Below are 23,434 nucleotides of genomic sequence, written 5' to 3' on the forward strand. Positions count from 1 at the left end.
CAGAAAAAAATAATACCAAATGTGTCATAAAACTGAAGAGCAGATAACCATTGGGCAGAATATCTTTCCACTTGGTAAGCCTGTATTCATCCACTGTTGCCCCCACTTGGGGTCATTTTGTAGAAAAATAGGTGGTGGAGCTTATTACCATAACTCATTAGCATATGCTCTCCCCCACCAAAAGCAACCTGATGCAAGAAAGGAGAGCCCCGGGCAAGTGAATCCTGCTTAGCTAGAGATCCAGCCAGCCCAAACAGGCCTCGCTCGCCTGGGCTCTACTAGGGTGTACCCCCATTCCCAATCAAAAGGCCAGCAAGCCACCTGCCACCCAAAAGAAGTGGAGAAAGGGTGGTGCAGGCTTCTTCAGGGGTTAATGAGGGCTGCTAGGGGTGTGGCAAAGCCCCTGGTGCCTGGCTGCTCTCCTAATCCTGCGGCTGTTATGCAGCTGTACCTACTATTCAGTGGACAAGGTAGGCGAGGAGGAAGAGGGGGAACTCTCAGAAAAGTTCCGGAGCTGTGCTCCTGTGAGCTCCTGCTGAATCTGAGGCCTGCACCCACTGCAGGTTCACAAGCTGTGGTTTGGCCGACTTATGCTTATACGTTGATTTTATTTTGGTTTTCCAGCTACCTTGACTTGAACAGCTTTCAGTAGCTTAGAAAGGGGGCCTGATCCTGACAGGAACTGTGGTGGAGGAGAGGAGGGGCTCCTGTTGTGCTTCACCATGCCATATTCAAGAGCATTTGGTCTGCTGAAACAGCACACGCTGAGGGGGGAAAAGCTGTGACTTCTTTTGCTGCCATGTCACAGCTGACTTATGGCGACCCCATCGAGTTTTCCAAGCAAGAGACATTCAGTGGTGGTTTGTTATTGCCTGCCTCAGTGTCACAACCTTGGTATTTTTTGGAGGTCTCCCATCCAAATACTAAGCCTGGTCAACCTTGCTTTAGCTTCCAAGATCAGATGAGACTAGGCTGGTCTGGGCTATCCAGGTCACCCCAGTTATTGTCAGGATTAGGCTCTCGTGGCATTCATAAGCAGAGGGAATTTCATCCCTAAAATAGTTAGAGGCGTCCATTTGGTGGACTCAGGGATACCATCGCATCTAGTTTTGCTCTGAGTCTTTTCTCTAACTATCAGAGGGGATACCACTCAGGAAGTTTTGAGGCCTGTAACTAGAGGGAAGCCTGTGAGGGGCTGGCCACTTTTGAGATATACCGGGCATTCTTTCTGAATCGCTAGTGGTTTGGGGGTGGTAGGGCAATAGTTTTATAGAAATGTGGACAGGATTTCATCTGATCACCTCACGAAGGGATGGAGAAGAAAAAATTCCCTTGGGAGCTCTCTGCCTGAGCCCGTTTCCATCCATCCTGCTCATAACCTTTTCTCCCTTGCCCCACTCCGTCTTCCTTATTGCTTCCTCTCCCCTTTATTGTAACCAGTGATGACAGGCAACATCAGGCAGAAAATCTGAGGGAAATTTATGCTACTTTGGAGTTGTTCCCAATTTTTACAGCAAGGAATTTGCCTCAGGAATACCCTGAGCTGAGGAAATGGGAAGGGGAAAGTGAACACCCACTCTCACACAGCATGCTACTGGTTCCCTCAAAACCATGTCCTTGTCTTCTCCACCATCTGGGAGTTGGTTGTTTCCCACAGGGGACAGGCTTTTGAAAGCTTTACTGTTGTGATTGTGGTTTCTTATGCAGCGTAACAACAACGGGACTTGCATGTGGCAGGTTTCCCTGCCCCAGTTACCTTGCAGGGGCTTTTCTATGCCACTAGGGCTTTTTCAAGTTTCTTTTAATTAGTAATTCAGTATCATTATACCATTATAACTGTGTATCAGATTCCTTGAACTTCCAGCTTGCATTTTTGAAAAGTAAGTCTTTAGCCTCTTTGGTTGTGAAGGTATAGTTTTCTTCTTATATCATTGCAACAAAAAAGGCTGATACACAGATTATCACAACATTATAACAATATTTGATTGCTGATTTAAAAAAAAAGAAAAAAGCCCCAGCCTGCTTGTGGCAGGGAAGGAAATGGCTGACAGGGGCAGAGAAAATGGCTGTCGTGTGAGCAGGACTGCGGAAATCTGAACTTACCTACCCACATGGCAGCAATCTAGGTTTTGCTGTGATCTTCCCCAGAACTTTTAATCAAAACAGGTTTGAGAAAGATTGGAGAAAAGCCAGGAGGTGCGCAAATGGACCATAATGCTGTGGAGAACTCTGAGGAAATAACCCATCTGGAAATGGCTGGCCTAAAGGACTGAAGAGGGTATAAAAGTCAGTCCAGTAAACCTCTTGCTACAGAAAAAGTAGTACTGCTGAAATGGCATCTTGTTTTAAATTCTACTTCCTACAGCAAGAGAAGGCCTTTAGCTGGGTAGAAATAAAAGGGAATTTGGGTTAAAAATGGCATTTTTTTTCAGTGTCAGGACTGCATAGGGTCCATCTTGGGGACCTTCTCCCCTCATAATTGCAGCTTATCTCCAGACTACAGAGGTCAGTTCCCCTGGAGAAAATTCATTTTTGAAGGGTGGCCTCTGTGACCTTTTACCCCACTGAGATCCCTGTCCTCCCCAGACCCCATCCCCAAATCTCCAGGAGTTTCCCAACCTGGATCTAGCAACCTTGCACCCCCCTGCCACCAGCGGGGGATGGCAGGGTGTGTGTGTGTAAGGTTGCTAGATCCAGGACTTGGCAAGGCTAGAGCAACTGGCACAGCGAGAGCCGTTGTGAGGGTCAGTGTTTATCTTGTGCTTTTCAGTTGTGCATAGAAATGTTGTAAAATGTACTCCTCGCATTTCATGGCCTTTGAACCTCACTCTTCACCCGCCCTGTTAAATACTGTTTTTCCACCTCTGTGTCCATGTGTATCTTCTTGCTGAGGATTTGATGCCATGCATCTGATGTGAAATAGACTCTAACTAGACACGTTTGTGTTAAGATAACTCAGTCTTTAAGATTGTACAAAATTCCTTTCTGGGTTTGCTGCAGCAGACTAATACAGGAATTTGATCTCTGGGATTAATTACTTCATTCCTGCCACCGATTACTTCTCCAGGGCTTTGCCCAAAAGTTTATATTCCGACACGATTCTTGAGTTCTGGAAGAAAAAGGTCTCTCTGAACATGCCTTTGTCTCACCCCTGAATAACTACAGTGTCCTTCCTCCCTGACATAGTTCCCTCTAGCATGAGTCTGTGAGTAATTACACACAGATTTCTTCCCCTGGGCACACAGCATTTCATCCTGAATGCACGGGTGCCTCCTCTGGGGTGCCCTGCCCTCTTGCTCAGCTGGTGTCTGAGACTGGGCAGCACTGTCTGTGTGCGTCTTGTGTGCAGGAGAACCCAGTCGCATTACTACCTGAAATGGTAGGCAGGCACTCCCTCCCCTCTTTTGTGAAGCTGAAGGTAAAGGTAGTCCCCCGTACAAGTACCAGTCATTTCTGACTCTGGGGTGACGTCGCATCACGACGTTTTCACGGCAGACTTTTTACAGGGTGGTTTGCCATTGCCTTCCTCAGTTATCTACACTTTCCCCCCAGCAAGCTGGGTACTCATTTGGCTGACCTTGGAAGGATGGAAAGCTGAGTCAACGTTGAGCCGGCTACCTGAACCCAGCTTCTGCTGGGATTGAACTCAGGTCATGAGCAGAGAGCTTGAACTGCAATACTGCAGCTTTACCGCTCTGCGCCACCGGGCTCTTTTTGTGAAGTTATTTATTTATTTACGTTGTATTTATATCCCACCTTTTCTGTGCAGACTCAAATTAGGGAAGGGCTAACCCAGAGAGGGAGATAGAGCTCCCTGCTCACTCACTGGTGGGCTTAGGTTGAGGCGGTATGGGGAGCTGGAGCTCCATTTCTTCTCCACTCCCTGGAGCAGGTGCCGGAGGAGGAAACGTTGGTCATTTGCACAAAGCCCTCCGCTGCTCAGTCAAAGCAGCCACATCCCTCTCTTTGCTCGGCTTTTTCTTTGCAGCCGTGAATGCAACCTCCCTTTCTTTCCTTAACCGTTTCCCCAGACCTTGCTGCTTAGCCACTGCTGCTTCAGCTGGCAAAGTGAAACTGACCCATCTGGGCAAAGGGATCCTGGCAAGCAGGGCTTTTTTTGAGCGGGGACACAGTTCTGGCTGGCTTGGTGTCAGGGGGTGTGGCCTAATATGCAAATGAGTCCCTGCTGGGCTTTTTCTGCAAAAAAAGCCCTGTGAGAAACAATGGTGGCATCAGAGGGTGTAGTCTAATATGCAAATGAGTTCCTGCTGGGCCTTTTCTGAAGAAAAAGAAACTACCTTCCTTTATTTTCATGTCTTATTTCTAAATGTGATTGTATTTATGGTTCAGTTGTCCCATATTATTGATAATTTGTAGATGTTTTTGGGTTATCTGCAATAAGTACTCTGTGATCTTATACTACATCAGCCCTTCATCTCATATCTGTATTCTATATATTTTGTAAAATTACAATAAAATGTATTTGAAAGAAACTACCTCCCCACATTTGAACCAAAGGATCTGTCATAGATTTTAGTTGCCAGCAGGGCTTTTTCTGTAGAAAATGCGGGGTTCAAATTGGTTCACACATGGGGAGGTAGTTTTGTTTGGCTGCTGTTTCTTGGCATTTTGTGTGCCAAAGGGGGTTCTGTGTTGTGTGCAGTGTTTGAATGGGCTGGTTTAGTCTCGCTCCCTTTTCTCCCCCCCCCCCCACTTTTCGTAGCAAAGTTTGTAACTTCTTCCAGATCCACATTTTGCTTTCGACAGATTGTGCTACAGATTGGGATGGGGTTTGTGACCCTGCTTTGCAAGTCTGGGCGGAGAAAGGATTGGGCTGTGTGCCTCTGGACTCCCCAAATGTGCGAGACATTTCCTTGCAAGTTTGCAGCCAGTAGCTAACTGAAAACATTGACTCAGTGTGCAGCAGCAGTGAAAAGGGCAAATTCTTTGCTGGATTTATTTGGATGGGGATTGAAAATACAACTAATATTGTAATGGCACTGTATAGAAATACGGTACTGCCTCATTTGAAATACCGTGTGCAGTTCTGGTTGCCATGTCTTGATCATGATGTACTACGCAACTCTGAGGTAATGCCCTTTCATTATTGGCATAACATCTTGCCTTGTGACATGCTGCTATAACAGTCAGTATACACAGTCCTAACAATTTACATGCGGGTGCAGCAATCCTTGGGAATAGGTTATATACAGTTTATTTAATAACTAAACCATACAGGAGTTATGAACAAGTGTTTGCCTTTTTACATACCAATTTGAGCTTCAGTTGAAGAGGGAAGAGAAGGCCTCCTAACCAAGCAAGAACACTTTGTGTTCAGACACCAACATTGCAAAAGGCATCAGGGATGAATCAATTAATGCATCAGAATTAGCTCAATTAATAAGACATGTGCAAACATTTGAAATCCAAAATTAAGTGCATATGCATTTTGCATGGGAAATAGTAGTGTTTTTGGTTTTAGTGAGGGCCACAGAGCTGGAGACAACTACATCTTTTGACCTCCAGAGGCCAGTTCTACCAATATAGTGGAAAGGAGTGGGGAGACCTGTTCTCTAGAGGCCAGGTCTCCCAATATAGTGAAAGGGGGTGGGTAGACCTGTTCTCTAGTAGAAAGGTTGTGTGTGAAATTAAACTTGATTCTGTTTATTAAAATATAGTTTAAATATAATTTAAAATAATGTATTCTGAGATTTTTACATGGTTATAGAATTAATCTAAAAAACTGATTTACACCATACTCAAAATGTAGACTCGGTCCTAGCGGAACTTAGAGGGAACATTGCTCGCCACACAATTATTAAGCAAAGAGCTTCTTATGTCTGGACAGAGACTTGGCCTTCTTCTTCTTCCCCTTGGTGATGGTTCTGTGTACCTCTTGCTGCCACTGCAAAGGCAGAGGCATTTGTAGCAACAGTACAGCATCCCCACAGCAGTTTTTGTTGTGCTTGCCTTGCTTCAGCCTCCCACAGCCATTGCGTCGCTTTGAGGTCTTCTTAGGTTTGGAGGGTTTTTTTTTTTTTTTTTTAAATCAAGTTTCTAGATCTCTACAGAGCAATAATGACTCCTAATACAGGAATCCCTGTTCTGGCACCCACCAAATGTTTTTGAAAGTGGGTGGGGCAAGGCAAAGCTTTTGCACAGCAGGGCTTCTGATTGGCCATCAGAGATCAGACTGGCTGTACAGATTAAAATAACCTTCTTTCAGTGGCAGCTGCCACCTCATTGTTTTATTCACTCTTACTTCTCCATCTATTTTTTAAATTGCCCCTCTTCTCCCCTGTGCTTCCTTTGTGTCTCCTGTGGCAGCCATTTTGTGGTTGGCTACACCTAGAGCATCAGCCATTTTGTGGTTGCACCCACCACTCTGGGTCAGAATTCCAAAGGTGCCCAGAGGCACAAAGTTGAGGACCCCTGATCTATCTCCACAATTTACTAGCTCCTTTGGATCTCCAGCATTCATTAAAAAAAAAAAAAATTAAGCCTCCAGACCTTTTTCTTGTGACAGCAACCCATTTCCACATATATTATTTTCATTTCTTCCAACTATTTAGAGGCCCACCACGCAGCTGGATGAAACATTGTTGTGACCAATACGAGGCTGTGGTTTTATGTTTGTGAAATACTAAAATTGTTTAGTCAGATAATGCTAAGCTGGACAGATGTGACCCCTCTGCTTGGAAGAGAATATCTGTCAGAGGTCACCCAAGAACCTACAGCCTAGCTGAACACTTGGACATCCGGCACCTAACACAGTCTGGATTTCTTTACATTTCAATGTAAAGAATGTTCACCTTGTCGCTAGTTTTCTGTGGGGCAAGCTGACTTAGTATTTCTTGGGTCTTGGAAGGTAGGACTGGGAAAGCCCTTGGCCAGAGAACCTGGAAGTGGCTGCCAATCAAAATAGACTATGCTGGGCTATACAGTCAAGTTACCAGATTCCTATTAAGACAGTTTCATATGTTTCATCTTCTTTTGTAGGGTTGCCAGATCCCTCCCAGCAACCAGTGGGGAACTGGGGGTGGGGTGGGGGAGACTTACCACAAGGGAGGAGAAGCCTAGGCAGATATAGGGGTGCCAATCCCCAGGTGGAGACAGGGGATCCCCCAGTTTGGAGACCCTCCCCCTGCTTCAGGGTCGTCAGAAAGCGGGGGGAGGGGAGGGAAATGTCTGCTGGGAACTCTATTATTCCCTATGGAGATTTATTCCCATAGAAAATCATGGAGAATTGATCCGCAGGTATCTGGGGCTCTGGGGGGGGGGCTGTCCTTTGAGGTAGAAGCACCAAATTTTCAGTACAGCATCTTGTGCCTCTCCCCAAAATACCCCCCAAGTTTCAAAAAGATTGGACCAGGGGGCCCAATTCTATGAGCCCCAAAAGAAGGTGCCCCTATCCATTATTTCCTATGGAAGGAAGGCATTGAAAAGGTGTGCCGTCCCTTTAAATGTGATGGCCAGAACACCCTTTGGAGTTCAATTATGCTTGTCACAGCCTTGATCTTGGCTCCACCCCTAGTGTCTCCTGGCTCCACCCCAAAGTCTCCACCCCAAAGTCCCCAGATATTTCTTGAATTGGACTTGGCAACCCTAGGCAGATAACATGACAACAGTGCCAGCATTGCGATGATGTCACTTCCAGCATACTTTGGAAGTAATGTCATCATGTCTCTGGCAACACAGGGCTCTCTAGGATTTGGGCAGAAACTGTATGGTAGGAACCTTTTTTTACCATATAATTTTTGTGCAAATACTAGAGCAGGGGTGGCCAAACTGTGGCTTGGGAGCCACATGTGGCCCTTTCACATATATTGTGTGGCTCTTTCACATATATTGTGCGGCTCTTGAGGCCCCCGCCACCAAAGAGGCATTTGTCTTTTTCAGTCACTTCACCAAGCCAAGCCAGCCAGAGGCTTAGAAAATGCATTTAAATTTGCTTTCTTTCCACCTCTTTCCCTCTCATCTATTTACAGCTCTCAGACATACGACACTCATGTCTTGTGGCTCTCAAACATCTAACATTTATTCTATGTGGCTCTTGCATTAATCAAGTTTGGTCACTCCTGTACTAGAGCATCCCGTATTGTTGGTGATGCAGTGACACCACTTCTGGTGCCCACTGGAACTGGCTTTGTCAGTAAGTCTCATTTCCCCACCAGCAGCAGCTGGATGATCAGCGGCTGGGGCAGGAGATCCGGCAGCCCTGTGCTTTTGTCACTTCTCTGTAACATTCAGACCTGCTCTGAGAAAGCTGGAATGACAAGGGCCTGAGAAAGCTGGAATGACAAAGACAGTAGAATGAATTGCCTGGGGGAGTTCTACATTGACCCTTTCTGTAGGTTAAAAAAAAGTTTCAGGCATTTGTCAGGGGGCACTCAGGGCACGGTCTTTGATTAGAATGATCCGTTGACATCTCTGTTGCTGTATTATCATGGCTGGTTCCAAGTGATAACTCAAGAGAACTGATTAGAGGGGAAATCCTTGGCACGAACAATAGCCAAGCTGCTTGTAACTGCTGCAATTTTTGGCACATTTTCTGTAGCTAACTGGCAGGAATTTGCCAGAAGTGAGGTACATCCTATTAATCGTCTGTTCCCCAGGTGAAAAACAAAGATAACAGCATCTTGTGTACCCTTGCAAGCGATTAAAAACTGTTGTCAGATGGCTTTAAAAGTGAAGGTTTCCCATTTTAAGCCACAAACCAGAGGAGAGACCATTTGTGTGTTGGGCTTGGACATTTATTCAGCTCTGCAGATTATTAACTCCATTTGAGATTTCATTTTCAGGAAACGTGATCAATAATTTCCCACGCTGTTTTGCTTTAAAGTTGCTGTTCACATTTTTGAACACTTCTTTTTTTGTTTGAGAATTTGTGTTTTCCCAGAACAGAGACGCAATCCAAGGGCTTCCCAAGATTTTAATCATTACTTTAGAAATGTTGACATATCAGACTGTTTCTACTGAATCTCTGAACCGTAAAACTATGTTAACCCAGGTGGAAGATGTAATCTCTTAGGAAAACAAATCTGGCCAGAGAGGGCTGTTAGCACTTGCTTTTTATGGTGTACGTTTTGTCAAATGATCCTGTTTGCAAATTGGATTCATGGATATTGGCTAAGATGCCAATATTATTGCATTGTTACAAATTATTGTCTAGGATTAAATTGCACTCTGTGTTAATTTGCTTAGTCAATAATGTGTTATGTGACCTGTTCGGAACAGCTATGCTAACCTCACAGTGCTCAATGGAATTTCCTTGGGTGGAAACAGAGGGTCAAATAATGTTATGGCTTGTTGGCGGCAGGAGAATTTCCCTATGCAAGTGGGAGAGTAAAGTTGGACAGCCATTAACCCAGATATTGACTTTTTGCCCACTTGGAGCAGCCAGAACTGAATGGAACTAAGCTGCGTGAAAGGGCACAGCGAGTGATTTAAGTGATTTGTGTACAGACTCATAACCATACAGCTCTTCTGGCAGGCACCCAGTAAACAAACCCCTAAATATTTAAAACTTAATAAAACCAGCAACACGATATTTAAATAATAAATAATAATTTTAGTCAACTTTTAGTAGCAGACTTTATTTATCAGCAGTAAAAAGATGGAGCAGTTAACCACCACATACCAACAAACATCAGTTTAGCAGTAGTGTTAAAGCATTTGGTGTAGTGGTTAAGTGCGAGGACTCTTATCTGGGAGAACTGGGCTTGATTCCCCACTCCTCCACTTACACTTGCTGGAATGGCCTTGGGTCAGGAGTTGTCCATGAAAGGGCAGCTGCTGTAAAAGCTCTCTCAGCCCCACCTACCTCGCAGGGTGTATGTTGTGCGGGGGGTGGGGGGGGGAAGGTAAAGGAGATTGTGACCACTCTGAGATTCAGAGTATAGAGCAGGATATAAATCCAACATCATCATCTTCTTCTTCTTCAAGCCATTAAGAACATAAGAGAAGCCATGTTGGATCAGGCCAATGGCCCATCCAGTCCAACATTCTGTGTCACACAGTGGCCAAAAATTTTATGGCCACAGTGGCCACTATGAAAATTTTATGGCCACAGTGGCCACTATGATAATCAACAAAATGCCATCTTATCCAGTTCATGGTAACCTTCGGGTCTGTGTGGAGTGTTGGCAGAATTCAGGCATTCTAGCCTCACTCGATTCCCCGGCATTTTCTGGGATTGACTGTGGATGGTAGGGACGCCTCAATCCACACAGAGGGGCAAAGTGCAAAATGGAGGCATGGAGAAGGAGGCCTACGGGGGCAGGACCAGGACAGGGTGAAGTGGGGACCTCTGCTCCATATTTTTATCTAACCTCCTCTTGAAGCTGGCTATGCTTGTAGCTGCTACCACCTCCTGTGGCAGTGAATTCCACAAGTTAATCACCCTTTGGGTGAAGAAGTACTTCCTTTTATCTGTTCTAACCCGACTTCTCAGCAATTTCATCGAATGCCCACGAGTTCTTGTATTGTGAGAAAGGGAGAAAAGTACTTCTCCCTCTACCCTCTCCATCCCATGCATAATCTTGTAAACCTCTATCATGTCACCCCGCAGTCGACGTTTCTCCAAGCTAAAGAGCCCCAAGCATTTTAATCTTTCTTCATAGGGAAAGTGTTCCAAACCTTTAATCATTCTAGCTGCCCTTTAAGAAGAAAGTCAGTTACTGAGTCAAAAGAATTAACCACTAGAAACTTGGGAGGAGGGCAACACAGTCTTAAGTAGAGTTACACCCTTCCAAGTTTGAATTTTGACATCTTGTCCAAGTTATGGAAATTGCATGGCAGTTAGATAGTAGGCAGTTATGGTAAATAGGTATTAGATGAAATTTTAAACTGTTTAAGTGTTTTTTTTAAGTGTTTTAAAATCTTGGAACCTTGTATATTGGTATTTCCCTTCTGTATGACTAATCTAAGGGGCCACTATGATAATCAACAAAATGCCATCTTATCCAGTTCATGGTAACCTTCGGGTCTGTGTGGAGTGTTGGCAGAATTCAGGCATTCTAGCCTCACTCGATTCCCCGGCATTTTCTGGGATTGACTGTGGATGGTAGGGACGCCTCAATCCACACAGAGGGGCAAAGTGCAAAATGGAGGCATGGAGAAGGAGGCCTACGGGGGCAGGACCAGGACAGGGTGAAGTGGGGCCCTTTTCCAGAACCATTTCTCTCCCCCAATCTGTCCATGGCAGAAGTTAAATATGGCTCACAACTGTTAAATATGGCATCTGCTTTGTTATGTAGGAGGTCCAGGTTCAATCAGCATCTTTGGCTAAAGAATTTGAGGTGCTGGGGAAGACCATTCACTGTCTGAGATACTGGAGAGGTGCTGCCAGGCAGACTACATATTACCGAGCTAGTTGGTTTAATGGTCTGATCCAGTATAATCCGGGCTTTTTTTCCCCCCGACGATGGAATAGGAAATCTAAAGTAAAAAAATAATGGGGTATATTCCAATGTCTTTGGAGGTTACCTAGATTGGCTGCAGAGCAAACAGGGGGATGTGAGGGGAACACGCTTTGGTATTCGTGATCCATAAGCCACCAAAGGCTACTTTAAATGCTTCCAGGTCGCACTACCAGAAAGGGCTTTTTGATGTTTATGAGGAATAATATCCAGGACTTTTTTTGTAGCAGGAACTCCTTTGCATATTAGGCCACACACTCCTGATGTAGCCAATCCTCCAGGAGCTTACAGTTGGCCCTGTATGAAGAGCCCTGAAAGCTCTTGGAGGATTGGCTACATAAGAGGGGCGTGGCCTGATATCTAAATGTGGTAGAACTAGAAATCCAGAAGTGATTCTGAAGTGTACTGACGAGTTAAACTTACACACAGGGCTTTTTTTTTGAGCAGGAACGCACAGGAACGCAGTTCCGGCTGGCTTGGTGTCAGAGGGTGTGGCCTAATATGCAAATGAGTTACTTCTGGGCTTTTCCTACAGAAAAGCCATATGTGAAACAATGGTGACATCGGGGTGTGGCCTAATATGCAAATGAGTTCCTGCTGCTTACACGTAACTGAAGTGCAATCTTAAAGCATCCTTCTAAGCCTTCAACAGACTCTCCATAGGAATGTGCTGCAACCGGTCTTCCCTCTAAGCTGAATTGGCATGAGCTAGCTCACAGATTTTTAGCCTCCAGCTCATACATTTTTGTCTTAGCTCAGGAAGGATGACCCCAGATCGCACTAATTTATGCAGTAGCTCACAATTTTAATGCCAGTAGCTCATCTTATTGCCAGTTGCTCACAAAGTAGAATTTTTGCTCACAAGATTCTGCAGCTTAGAGGGAACATTGGCTGCAAGTTACAGTATGTTTTTATTTTGTTCACACTTGCTGTATTTTGTAGTCTCTCTTTTTTCAAGACTGATACCTGAGATCAATCCAAGAAATGAGTCTCAACGACCGAACACGAAGGACCCTAATAGTGTTAAACAGGTCTAAAGTAGAGTGGTTGTGCTACAATGAACACTTGGTTTTTCATCCTCCATGACAGTGGTCCCCAACCTTTTTGGCACCAGGGACCAGTTTTGTGGAAGACAAGTTTTCCACAGACTGGGGGGGGCGAGGCGGGGGGGGGGGTAGGGTTAGGGATGATATAATTGTGCACTTTATTTCTATTAGTTTGGTGTAGTGGTTAAGTGTGCAGACTCTTATCTGGGAGAACCGGGTTTGATTCCCCACTCCTCCACTTGCAGCTGCTGGAATGGCCTTGGGTCAGCCATAGCTCTCGCAGAGTTGTCCTTGAAAGGGCAGCTTCTGTGAGTGCTCCTTCAGCCCCACCCACCTCACGGGGTGTCTGTTGTGGGGGAAGAAGGTAAAGGAGATTGTGAACCGCTCTGAGACTCTGAAATTCAGAGCGGAGGGCAGGATATAAATCCAATGTTGTCATTTTCTCTTCTTCTTCTTATGACTAAATTGTAATATATAATTAAATAATTATACAACTCACAGCCCGGTTGCTAACAGGCCATGAACCGGGACCGGTCCATGGCCCGGGGGATGAGGACCTATGCTCCAGGACCCGCTGACTGCTAATATCGATCCTCTTGTTGTTTTAGGGCATTCCAGGCCCCGAAGGATTGCCTGGACTCCAAGGACTTCCAGGTTTGCCGGTAAGTTTGTCACTCCACAGTATGGAAATGAGCTAAACCAAGCAAGTTCAAGCGGGGGCTCTTCAACTGAGTGCATCTCTTATAATTCCTTGACTGTCAGTCTATGTTGGTATGGCAGCTCCCTCCCTTTCCCATTCAAGGATAATGGTGATGAATTTTCCAGAGTCATTCAACTCTTTAGGACATCTTACAACATCTTTAGGGGTCAGGAAGGAATTTTCCTCCAGGCCAGATTGGCCCGGCGATCCTGAAGAATTTTTGCCTTCCTCTGCTAGGGATCCCCTGATATTGCAGCTCATCTCCAGACTACAGAGCAAAGTCTGGAGGATCTGGGCCTGGGGATCCCCTGGAGAAAATGGATGCTTTGGAGAGTGGACCATGTGGCCTTGTTCCCCACTGAGGTCCCTGTCCTCCCCAGTCTCCATCCTCAAATCTCCAGGAGTCTCCCACCATGGAGCTGGCAGCCCTACCCCCGCATCCCCTACTGGTGGCCAGGGGGGACCTGACAACCCTGTTGTGGCATAGTGTGGGGTCACTGGGGGAGTTGGGAGGAAGGTAGTTGTGAACTTCCTGAATGGTGCAGAGAGTTGGACTAGATGACCCTAGAGGTCCCTGCCTAGGGCTGCCAAACCCCAGTCTGGGCGGGGGTTCCCCCGCCTGGGAGGTTCCCAACCCGTCGGCCCACAATAGGTACCATAGAGTTTTTCTCTCCCAAATGGCTAGAGCATCCGGGAAAACAATAGAGTTTCCCCGGAAACACCTAGAGCGGCCATGAGCAACGTTGCCGGCGTGATGATATCACTTCCAGATGACATCATTGCATTGCGTGCTGGGCAACGCTGGGGACTTGGCAACCCTATCCCATCCAGTTCTCTGTTTCTATGTCTCTTAACAATAGGATAAATGCAAATTACATTGTAATCGCATGTTTTCTTTCTCCAGAGATAGCAGTGCCTGGGAATTTTTTTGCCTGTTGGCAATGTTTGTATTTTTCACGTTTCCCTGCACATATTTCCAAGAAAAGGCGACATTCAAGTCATGATGCAAATATGTGCAGGGAATCATGCACACAGAAGATTTTCCCGTTCTCTCTTGATGAGCCATGGACTACTCAAAGAAAACATACAGGGGTTCCTCATTGCCTCCTGGAATCAAATTGTATGGGTAGATGTTGTGCATGGCTATTGTCACACATAAGGTATGGAGGATAAGTCCATGGTGACTGAGGGGACCCTCCACATTCAGAGGCACTAATCCTCTGAATCCCAGAGCCACGAGGCCACATCAGGCAAAGCTATCAGCCTCTATGCAGGGCCGGTGCGTGGGAGTAGGCAAAGTAGGCACTCACCTAGGGCGCCACCTGGCCTAGGGGGTACTGCTGGGCGCCTCCTCCCTGACCTGTCTCTGGCTCCTGACCGCTGTTGCCTCGTCCTCTCCCACCAGCAAGCTGCCCGCAACAAAGCCAAGCCACCCCCCTCCCCTTGATCTGCGACTTGGCTTCCCACCTCATCCTGCCCTGCCACCCTCCTTCCTGGTGTGGCTGGCAAGCACTTCTTCTCACATTTTTTTTTATAACTTATCACATTTTTTTAAAATTAAAATTAAAAATCAGTAAGTTAAAAATATGAAAAGTTTCAAGTTTGGTGCTCTTCATTTTCCCTATATTTTTAAAATAATTGGGGGGGGGGGGGCGGCGCTTAGTGGGTGACTTGCCTAGGGCACCAGAAAGCCTAGCACCAGCCCTGCCTCTGTGCCCTGTCATTGGCCGTCCAGAGGAATTGGTAGGCCACTGTGTGGGGTGGGATGCTGGCCAAAATGGACTATTGGCCTGATCCAGCAGGGCTCTTCTGATGTTCTTAGGTAGTCGGATGACTTACAAGAGCTTGATATGATCAGGGTTGCCAGGTGCTTGCCAGGAACCAGGAATCCCCTGCCGCCACCCCATTTCCTGCCACCACTCAGGCACTACGGGTGAATGCTTGAGGCGATTCCCATTTAAATACAAGTTCTTGCATATAAGATTGCAAGTTCCTTGGAGCTTGCTTTGGCCCCACTCCAAAAGTGATAACAATCATTAAGATTGTAAGCTCTCTGGAGTCCAGATGAAAGGTCCCGTTTCAAAGTGATAAAAAGGTAAAGGTAGTCCCCTGTGCAAGCACTCAGTCATTACCAAGCCCTTGGGTGACGTCGCATTACAACATTTTCACAGCAGACTTTTTGTCACGGGATGGTTTGCCATCGCCTTCCCCAGTCATCTGCACTTTCCCCCCAGCAAGCTGGGTCCTCATTTTACCAACCTCGGAAGGATGGAAGGCTAAGTCAACCTTGAGCTGGCTACCTGAACCCAGGCTCTGCCGGGATCAAACTCAGGTTGTGAGCAGAGCTTGGACTGCAATACTGCAGCTTACCACACTGCACCACGGGGCCCTTTCAAAGTGATACCAAGACTATATATTCATCCTTGGACCTGATAAAGATTTGAAACGGTGCACTTTGGATTGACTCACTGTTCATATATTTGGAATTTGTATCTGGAATTGTCCATATATTTGAAATTCGTATCTGGAATTTGTATATCCACATATCTGGAATTTATATTTGGAATTTGTATGTTTTGTTGTTGTATATGACTGGCCACCACTAAATTATTGCTATATTGTTTTGCCTGGAGCAGTGTATTTTTTAATTGTATTCTCCACACATATTCTCCACATTCTCCATTTGTATTCTCCATTGTTTTGGCTACTCAGGGCAATGGCAGGAGAAAAATTTTGTTGAAATGGCTATCAGGCTGACAATATGACGTCATTTCTGGGGAAAACTGGAAGTAGAAGAAAGCAACAATGGCAGCACCAGTAGTAGGCTTGCCAATCCCCAGGTCCCAGCGGGGGTTCTTCCACTTTCCCAGGCTCCTTCCTGCCCCCAGTCAGCTGGCCAGCGGGGGAAGCCCCGCCCCCAGAAGACCATGTGCCTTTCCAGCTCCGGAGGCTTCAGTCTCTGACTGAAAGGCTTCCTCTTGGGATGGAGTGTCTGTGTTACTTTGAAGAAGGTGGGAGCAACTCATGAGTAGAGAGGTCAATCCCTCACTTCAGAGTCTCCATAAACAGGGTGGGGAGGGAGGGAAACATCTGCTGGGCACTTCATTATTTCCTATGTGGAGATCGATTCTCATAGGGTATAATGGGGAATTGATCTGGAGGTTTCGGGGGCTCTGGGGGAGCACCAAATTTTCTGTATAGTATCTAGTCCCTCTCCTCAAAGTACCCCCCAACTTTCAAAATGATTGGACCAGGGGGTCTCATTCTATGAACCCCAAAAGAAGGTGCCCCTATCCTTCATTATCTCCTAAGGAAGGAAGACATTTAAAAAGGTGTGCTGTCCCTTTAAATGTGATGGCCAGAACTCCCTTGGAGTTCAATGATGCTTGTCACACCCTTGTTCCTGGCTCCGCCCCAATGTCTCCTGGCTCCGCCCCCAATGTCTCCTGGCTCCATCCCCAAAGTCTCCAGATATTTCTTGAATTGGACTTGGCAACCCTAACCAGTAGTGAGGAAGTATGTAGAACAAGTGCAAGGTTAAAAAAAAATTTAGTTGTTGTGGATCCCTACATGTTTCACATTTGTTTCTTCGGGGGGGTCTTACTTGAACAGTAAGATGAAGCTGTTTGTCTAGAAAGCAAGAATGGCTTTTTTTTTTATAACTCACATTTTTATTATTTTAACTTAGAATAAAAAAACATCACTTACAGAGATAAGACATACAGAAACAGTGCAAAAACTTAAATATAAATAAATTATACATATACAAAACCTTGACTCATGTTACATACTAGCAACATATTTAATGAACCAATTAGTACAGAATGTAATCCAGATATTTAGTTGGAATAGATGAGCTGGAAGACGGATTTTCGTTTATGTGTGCAAGGAACCCAAACCATTTTTTGACAAAGGTATCTGCTAATAATGGATTTTCAAATTTCAATATGCAGGATGCCAACTTATCATGAATCAAGAGATCCCAGACTTTATCAAACCATGGACGAATATTAGGAGCTTTATCAGATTTCCCACATTGTGCCACCTTGATTTTAGCCGCCATTAATAATATAGAAAGTAGTTCTAATTTCAATTTAGAACACGGTTTCTTATTCCATATATTCAGCAGAATCAACTCCGGCTCTAGAGGGATAACACAACCTATTATTTTCGTAACAATCTTTAGCACAGATTTCCAAAATACTTTTATCTTAGGGCAATCCCATCAACAATGTTTGAACATGCCTATTTCTCCACACCCTTTCCAACAACATGGGTTTGGGATTAGTTTGCTACGAAACATAGTATATGGTGTGCAATACTAGCTGGACCAGACTTTAAAATTCTGGATTCTAACATAAGAGGATCTTGATTTAAATAGAGAGCTTTTCCATACTGAGTTCCATTGTTCTTCCAAGAAAACTTTTCCACAGTCTTTCTGCCATTGATTTTGTTGCAATATGCAGATTATGAAACATAATAATAAAGAAAACTTTAAATTAAAAAAAAGAAAAGAAAAAGAAAAATTCATTCATAAAGAATCAACTTTAAAATAATAGATAACAGTGCAATAGTGTTAAAACGTTAACTGGAATTCATTACAGTGTAGACTCACTGTACCCGCCTAGCTTGGTATAAAAGTTCATAATCCAAGAAGTATCCTTATGTAAACATTAAGAACCCTAATAAATTTTCTTAATTAAATATGTCAGTAATATTAGTATTAACAAGATAAACCCTAAAGTTAAACTGAACGAAGTTAGCTAGGTTTATTAAAATTATAGATAAGAAAATATATCAGTGATTATAAATTCAGAATATGTGATGTATTATTCATTAATTATTTAACACTCTATAAAACTTAGTATTTGTTTTGTCCTATAAAAGAACTTGAAACATGTCCTATAAAAGAACTTTTGTCCTATAAAAGAACTTGAAACGTTTGTGTCATGGCAGCTCTGTAGTCTCAATTACATAAGGTCAAACGGTGATGTTGACCAACCTATTTAAATAAAAAACTGGGAGTTCAAGTAGCTTCAGGCATGTGTGGTTCCTCTGCTCTGGAAGCATCAGCATCCAGATCTCTCTCTTCCCTTCTTGTTAGTTTTAAGTTCAAATTTTGAAGAAGCAACTTCCCTGTAGGGATGTTTGAAGCTTTAACAGCGTGCCTCCTTTATACACTAGGATATCTGAGACAGGGCTCCAATGAAACTTTAGGTTCCTCCACTTCTCTAACGCCTCTGCTGGTAGGTCTGGTAGCACAATCACTTTCTGACCTTCAAACAAAAAATAGCCGTGCAGTCGGGCTACCTTCAGAATTTTTTCCCGTGTCTTGAAGTAGAGAAACTGCACCAAAATATCCCGCGGTTTTTCTTTGCGCGCCAATAATAACGGTCCAGGTCTCTGTGCTTTAGCAATGGCCAGAGACGCACCACCTTCTTGTTTAAAAACTCGAGTTAACCATTGTGACATGAAAGCAGCTAGATCTATATTCTCCTCTACGCCCTCTCTGATCCCTCAAAATTTTAAATTCAGGGCTCTTCCAACGATTTTCCAGGGATATTATTTTAGTGTTGAGTAAAGACTCTTTTGCTTTTAACCGCTTTACTTCTTCTTTCAAAGATAAAAGATATTTCAGCCGAGCGTTCTGCCATTTTCAAAGTGACTTCTAGTTCACTAGCCACTTCATCAATACGTTTGTTAAGAGGGGCCAACAGGGCTCCCACTGTTTTGGTAAAATAAGTGTGAATGTCCTCTCTCAGCATATTCAGATCTCTTCTACAAATTGGGCCCTCTTCCCCCTCCTCCTGTGAGCTATCAGATTTTGCCCGGGGGCCAATTTTGGGATCCGCAGAGGGAGAACAGCCCGTTTGAATAGAGGGAGATCCCGGTATGAAAAAGTCTCTTACCGATTGTGAAGGTTCTGTTGTGGATTTCCCCCTGTTTTTGATCTTGGCTTTCGCTGTGGATTTAGCTTTGAGAGATTTTCCCATCTGCAAACGATTTTAAGTCCGCGTTGTAACTGAACAGATTTAGCAGGGAAAAAATCGGAGCTTCACTTGAACACGTCTGTCATAGCTCAGCGACGCCCCGACCCCTGAAGAATGGCTTTTTAAGCCCCAGAGGCTAGATGGCCATCTGGCAGCAGTGAAGATCCTGTGAATTTAGGGGGAGGTATTTGTGAGTTTCCTGCATTGTGCAGGGGGTTGGACTAGATGACCCTGGAGGTCCCTTCCAACTCTATGATTCTGATTCTAAGCATCTTCTGTGGCATAGAAAGGAAGTGGCTACTCGGTGTCACTGCAAAGAACCATCTTCGGACTCTTGAGAGCCTTATCGGAGGCATCTAGTGTTGCATTAGTAGTTTGCAGTCCCTCCTTATCTGGCTTCCTTTATGTGAGGTGGGCGATAGGAAGATTTGGGAGGGGCTCCAAGGGATGGTACCAGAAGGGATGAGGCCTACAATAAACTAGGTGTAGGTTGGGGTTCCATGCCCACAAACAACTCAACAGGGGTTTCCCAGTCTGCAGCCTTTTACCTAGGCGTCCTCAGTCCCATTAGAGGTCCTTATGTTACCCTGGGGTCACAAGGTAATCTCATTATTGCTCCTGGTCTCCACCATGCTTCATGCACAGCCAGCGATCCTTTACTTCCTACATCTTGGCCTCGGATTGCATTTTTGTTCTCATACTGAAGTGTGGGCTAACCAGTGTCGCTTTGGCTTTTTCCCTTTCCAGGGCTTTGGGATTTTTGGAGAAAAAGGAGAAAAGGGTGTGCCTGGCTTGCCAGGACCCAGGGTAAGTAGCCTCGCCAGATCTATCTGTTGCAGTTTTGCATGATACCTGGGTGCAGTGATGTGAATGAGCTGAGGTTTTATTCACTTAGCCTTCATTGTAAACTGGGGCTTGGCTCCACCAGAACGCATCCATGGATACAAGCAGGGGTTTTTTTAGTAGGAAAATGCCCAGCAGGAGCTCATTTGCATATTAGGCCACAGCCCCTGATGTCACCATTGTTTCGCACAGGGCTTTTTTTGTAGAAAACGCCCAGCCGGAGCTTATTTGCATATTAGGCCACACACCCCTGACAGCAAGCCAGCCTGAGCTGCGTTCCTGTGCATTCCTGCTTTTTAAAAAAGCCGTGCATACAAGGGCAGTATTGGGGGGAGGGGGATTTGGAGCTGCAGTGGGAGGTGAGAATTTGCTGTCTGCAGAAGGAAATCCTGCCATCTGCAGAAAAGCTGCAGTGGAACCAAGCCTTACATCTTTTAATATATCGCTTGTAGACCTTGTTCTTGTGCCTACTTTCATTTTAGACACGCAGTTTGATTATATGGGCCTTTCTCTTTAGAACAGAGATTCCCAACCTTTTCAAGCATGCAAGCACCTCTGGAATTTTTAGTTATTTTTAGTGGTGGGCGCACCTACACAATAGCTGCCAATAAAATGGCCACCACAGAAGGTGGAGCCAGGTAGAAAATGGCTGCCATAGTTTACTTTCAGTCACACAGTGAAGATCTTTGTAGTCAATCGTCTCTTCAGCAGCCCCACTTTGGAAGCCTTGCTGGGCAAAAGCCCCACCTGGCTCCTCCCACTCCCTAAAAAAAAATTGGCAGGAACCAAGAAAGATGTGGTGGGCACCACTTTGGGGACCACTGCTGTAGAAATTCTTCTGTTTTCTATCCTTGAAGATTAAACATGAAGCTGAATTTCGGTCATTATATTTAGTGTAATTTCCCAGCAAAGTATGATAAGGGCTCAATAGAACTCTAGGGCAGGCTTTGCTTTTCTGTGCAATATGGGCTGTGCCGCCACGGACATGTGTACAGGATGCGTATGCAGACTCACTGTGCAGACGCTATAATTTGTGAAGCCTGTCTTCCACCCCCAGATACCCCCTCCCATTCAGTTCTGGGCACCAGCAAGATCACAGCCTCCATGTGCCCCTCGGAGACATTAGTACAGATAGGTTAACAAATATATTTAATAAGCACTAGATTAGAGCATTTTGTACATTTTTTTTTCCATAGACAGCTTTGAAAACTTGGCTGTGCATCTAGTTACACATTTATGAGATGTGTATAGAATAGCTCTGCATGTGTAGACAGCCCCTGAGCACTGCAGAAGGATTAATGATCTCTTTCCCCCTTTTCTTTTAGGGAGACATGGGATTCAAGGGATTGAGTGGTGATGAAGGCAGAAAGGTGAATATTACTTTAAAGTTGGAAATAACTTTTTATTCCACTGGACTCACTGTTCCGGCAGTTGGGGTGCTTGGAAATTGTAGTAATATAGTTTTGAAGTTGTCAGGAGTGTAACTTTTTTATTATTATTATTCTTAAGCTGGCCTGCTTGAGCCAGCTTCCATCTGTTGACAAACTGTACCCTAGATACCATCTGCTTGTAGCAGGAACAAGCCTACTATTATTCCTACAAGACCTCTGAGCTGCTACCTCAGAAAGCATCACTTCCTTCTCACCTAGGGGAGCAAACATTACTTGGAAATGGGGCTTTTTTTTGTAGCAGGAACTCCTTTGCATATTAGGCTACACCCCCCTGATGTAGCCAATCACCTAAGACTTTACAGGGCCCTTCATACAGGGCCTACTGTAAGCTCTCGGAGGATTGGCTACATCCGGGGGTGTAGCCTAATATGCAAAGGAGTTCCTGCTACAAACAAAGCCTTGCTTGGAAATATAGAATAACTAATGCCCAGACCTGGATGGCCCAGGCTGGCCTGATCTCTTCAGCTCTCAGAAACTAAGCCAGGTCAGCCCTGGTTGCTACTCGGATGGGAGACCACCAGGGAAGTTTAGGGTTGCTCAGCAGAGGCACACAATGGCAAACCGCCTCTGGACGCCTCTTGCCCTGAGTCAGCTGTGATTTGGAGGCGTTTTCTGCCACTACGAAGATGCCACGAAGAAGCAGTTGCATGGAAAATGTTCAGCTCGAGTGGGTCAAAAGAAATATTCCTGTCTGGTTTGACCAAGTTCTGGTAGCAGTAGAATGTGTGACTTTTCACACCACAGGGATCTTCCTCAGTCAGGGGTGGAAGCTGAAAAATTCTGCATTAACTTGGAAACTTTTGCATGCTTCCGATCACCCACTCACACATGCGTCTTACCATGCCATGCCAGGGCAGGTTGCCTCTTCTTGCTTAGGTCAGCTCTTCCTCTGCACAGGGAGAGTTGCTGTGTTATTCAATGCATGTAAAATTCCAGATGGGGGGCTCCATGGAATAAAATTTTGGGTGGAAGGCCCCCCCCCCCCCGCTCTGGCAGCCCCTGTTCTCTCGGGTGCCGTTGCTCTGGCAGCTCCCGATCTCCCCATGGCTCTGGTGGCGGGAAAAGCGGCGCTGAGGCCAGTGGCCCCAGCCCCGCTGAATCCTCCCCACTCCCCTCCCACTATGCCCCCCCCTTTGATCAACGGGTCTCAGCGCACCTTTTCCCACAAATCAGCTGATTGCCGGGGGGGCACCTTGAAAGAGCCCCAGGAGCCGGCACTTCACCAGGTGGATTGGAGGGAGGGGGAGGCGCCGTGGAGGCGGACAGGGGCCACCGGAGCCGCAGGGAGATCGGGGGCTGCCAGAGCAACAGCAGCAGAGAGAATGGGGGCCGCCAGAGCGGGGGGCCCTCCACCCAAAATTTTATTGCATGGGGCCCCCCATCTGAAATTTTCTGGCTACAGGCCTGCCACTATCTGAGCTGCCTTCTTCTGGTGAAGGAGACTTCTCCTGGTGCTTGTGGAGCGGATCCACAGTATCCAACCTTCGACTTTCAGATGCAAGGAGAGACATGAATTCTTGGGGGGGCCTTTGGTAAGTTATTTTTGGAACTTCTTGCAGAGTAGCGTTTGGAGCACATGCAAAACCAAAGATCAGAAAGGTCTCTCTGCATACCATGGAAGAGCCGGGTAGAAATTAATTCAATAACAGTTGTCATTCATTTTTCATTCAGGGCCTAAGAGGTGACTCTGGCATTCCCGGACATGATGGATTTCCAGGAGGAAAGGTAACCTTTCATGGAAATGCATCTTCCTTCACTGAACTGTGACAGTCAAGTGGATCATAAAGCTGTACCCTGTGTTTCATTTTGCAGGGTGAATGGGGCGACATCGGTCCCCCCGGCCCCCCAATTTATGTTGATTCAGATGGTTCCATAATCTCAGGTGCGGTTTCATTTTTTATTTCTTAAAACATATTGTTAAAAGGAGAGTTGGCACAGTAGTCAGCTGACAAGGGATTGTCAGTCAGTTGAATATTGTCACACA

The 23,434-nt window shown here is 45.4% G+C and overlaps 1 protein-coding gene across 1 annotated transcript in view; it reads left to right on the forward strand.

The window, feature by feature from the left end:
• Positions 1–23,434, forward strand: part of COL4A6 (collagen type IV alpha 6 chain) — a 340,442-nt gene that overhangs the window by 232,929 nt on the left and 84,079 nt on the right. The window contains exons 13-17 of the mRNA XM_060250115.1: positions 13,075–13,128; positions 19,904–19,963; positions 21,325–21,369; positions 23,122–23,175; positions 23,263–23,332. Coding sequence (XP_060106098.1) covers positions 13,075–13,128; positions 19,904–19,963; positions 21,325–21,369; positions 23,122–23,175; positions 23,263–23,332 — 283 coding nt within the window. The remainder of the gene's footprint in view (positions 1–13,074; positions 13,129–19,903; positions 19,964–21,324; positions 21,370–23,121; positions 23,176–23,262; positions 23,333–23,434) is intronic.

This window comes from Heteronotia binoei, chromosome 11, assembly GCF_032191835.1.
Source record: "Heteronotia binoei isolate CCM8104 ecotype False Entrance Well chromosome 11, APGP_CSIRO_Hbin_v1, whole genome shotgun sequence".
NCBI lineage: Eukaryota > Metazoa > Chordata > Lepidosauria > Squamata > Gekkonidae > Heteronotia > Heteronotia binoei.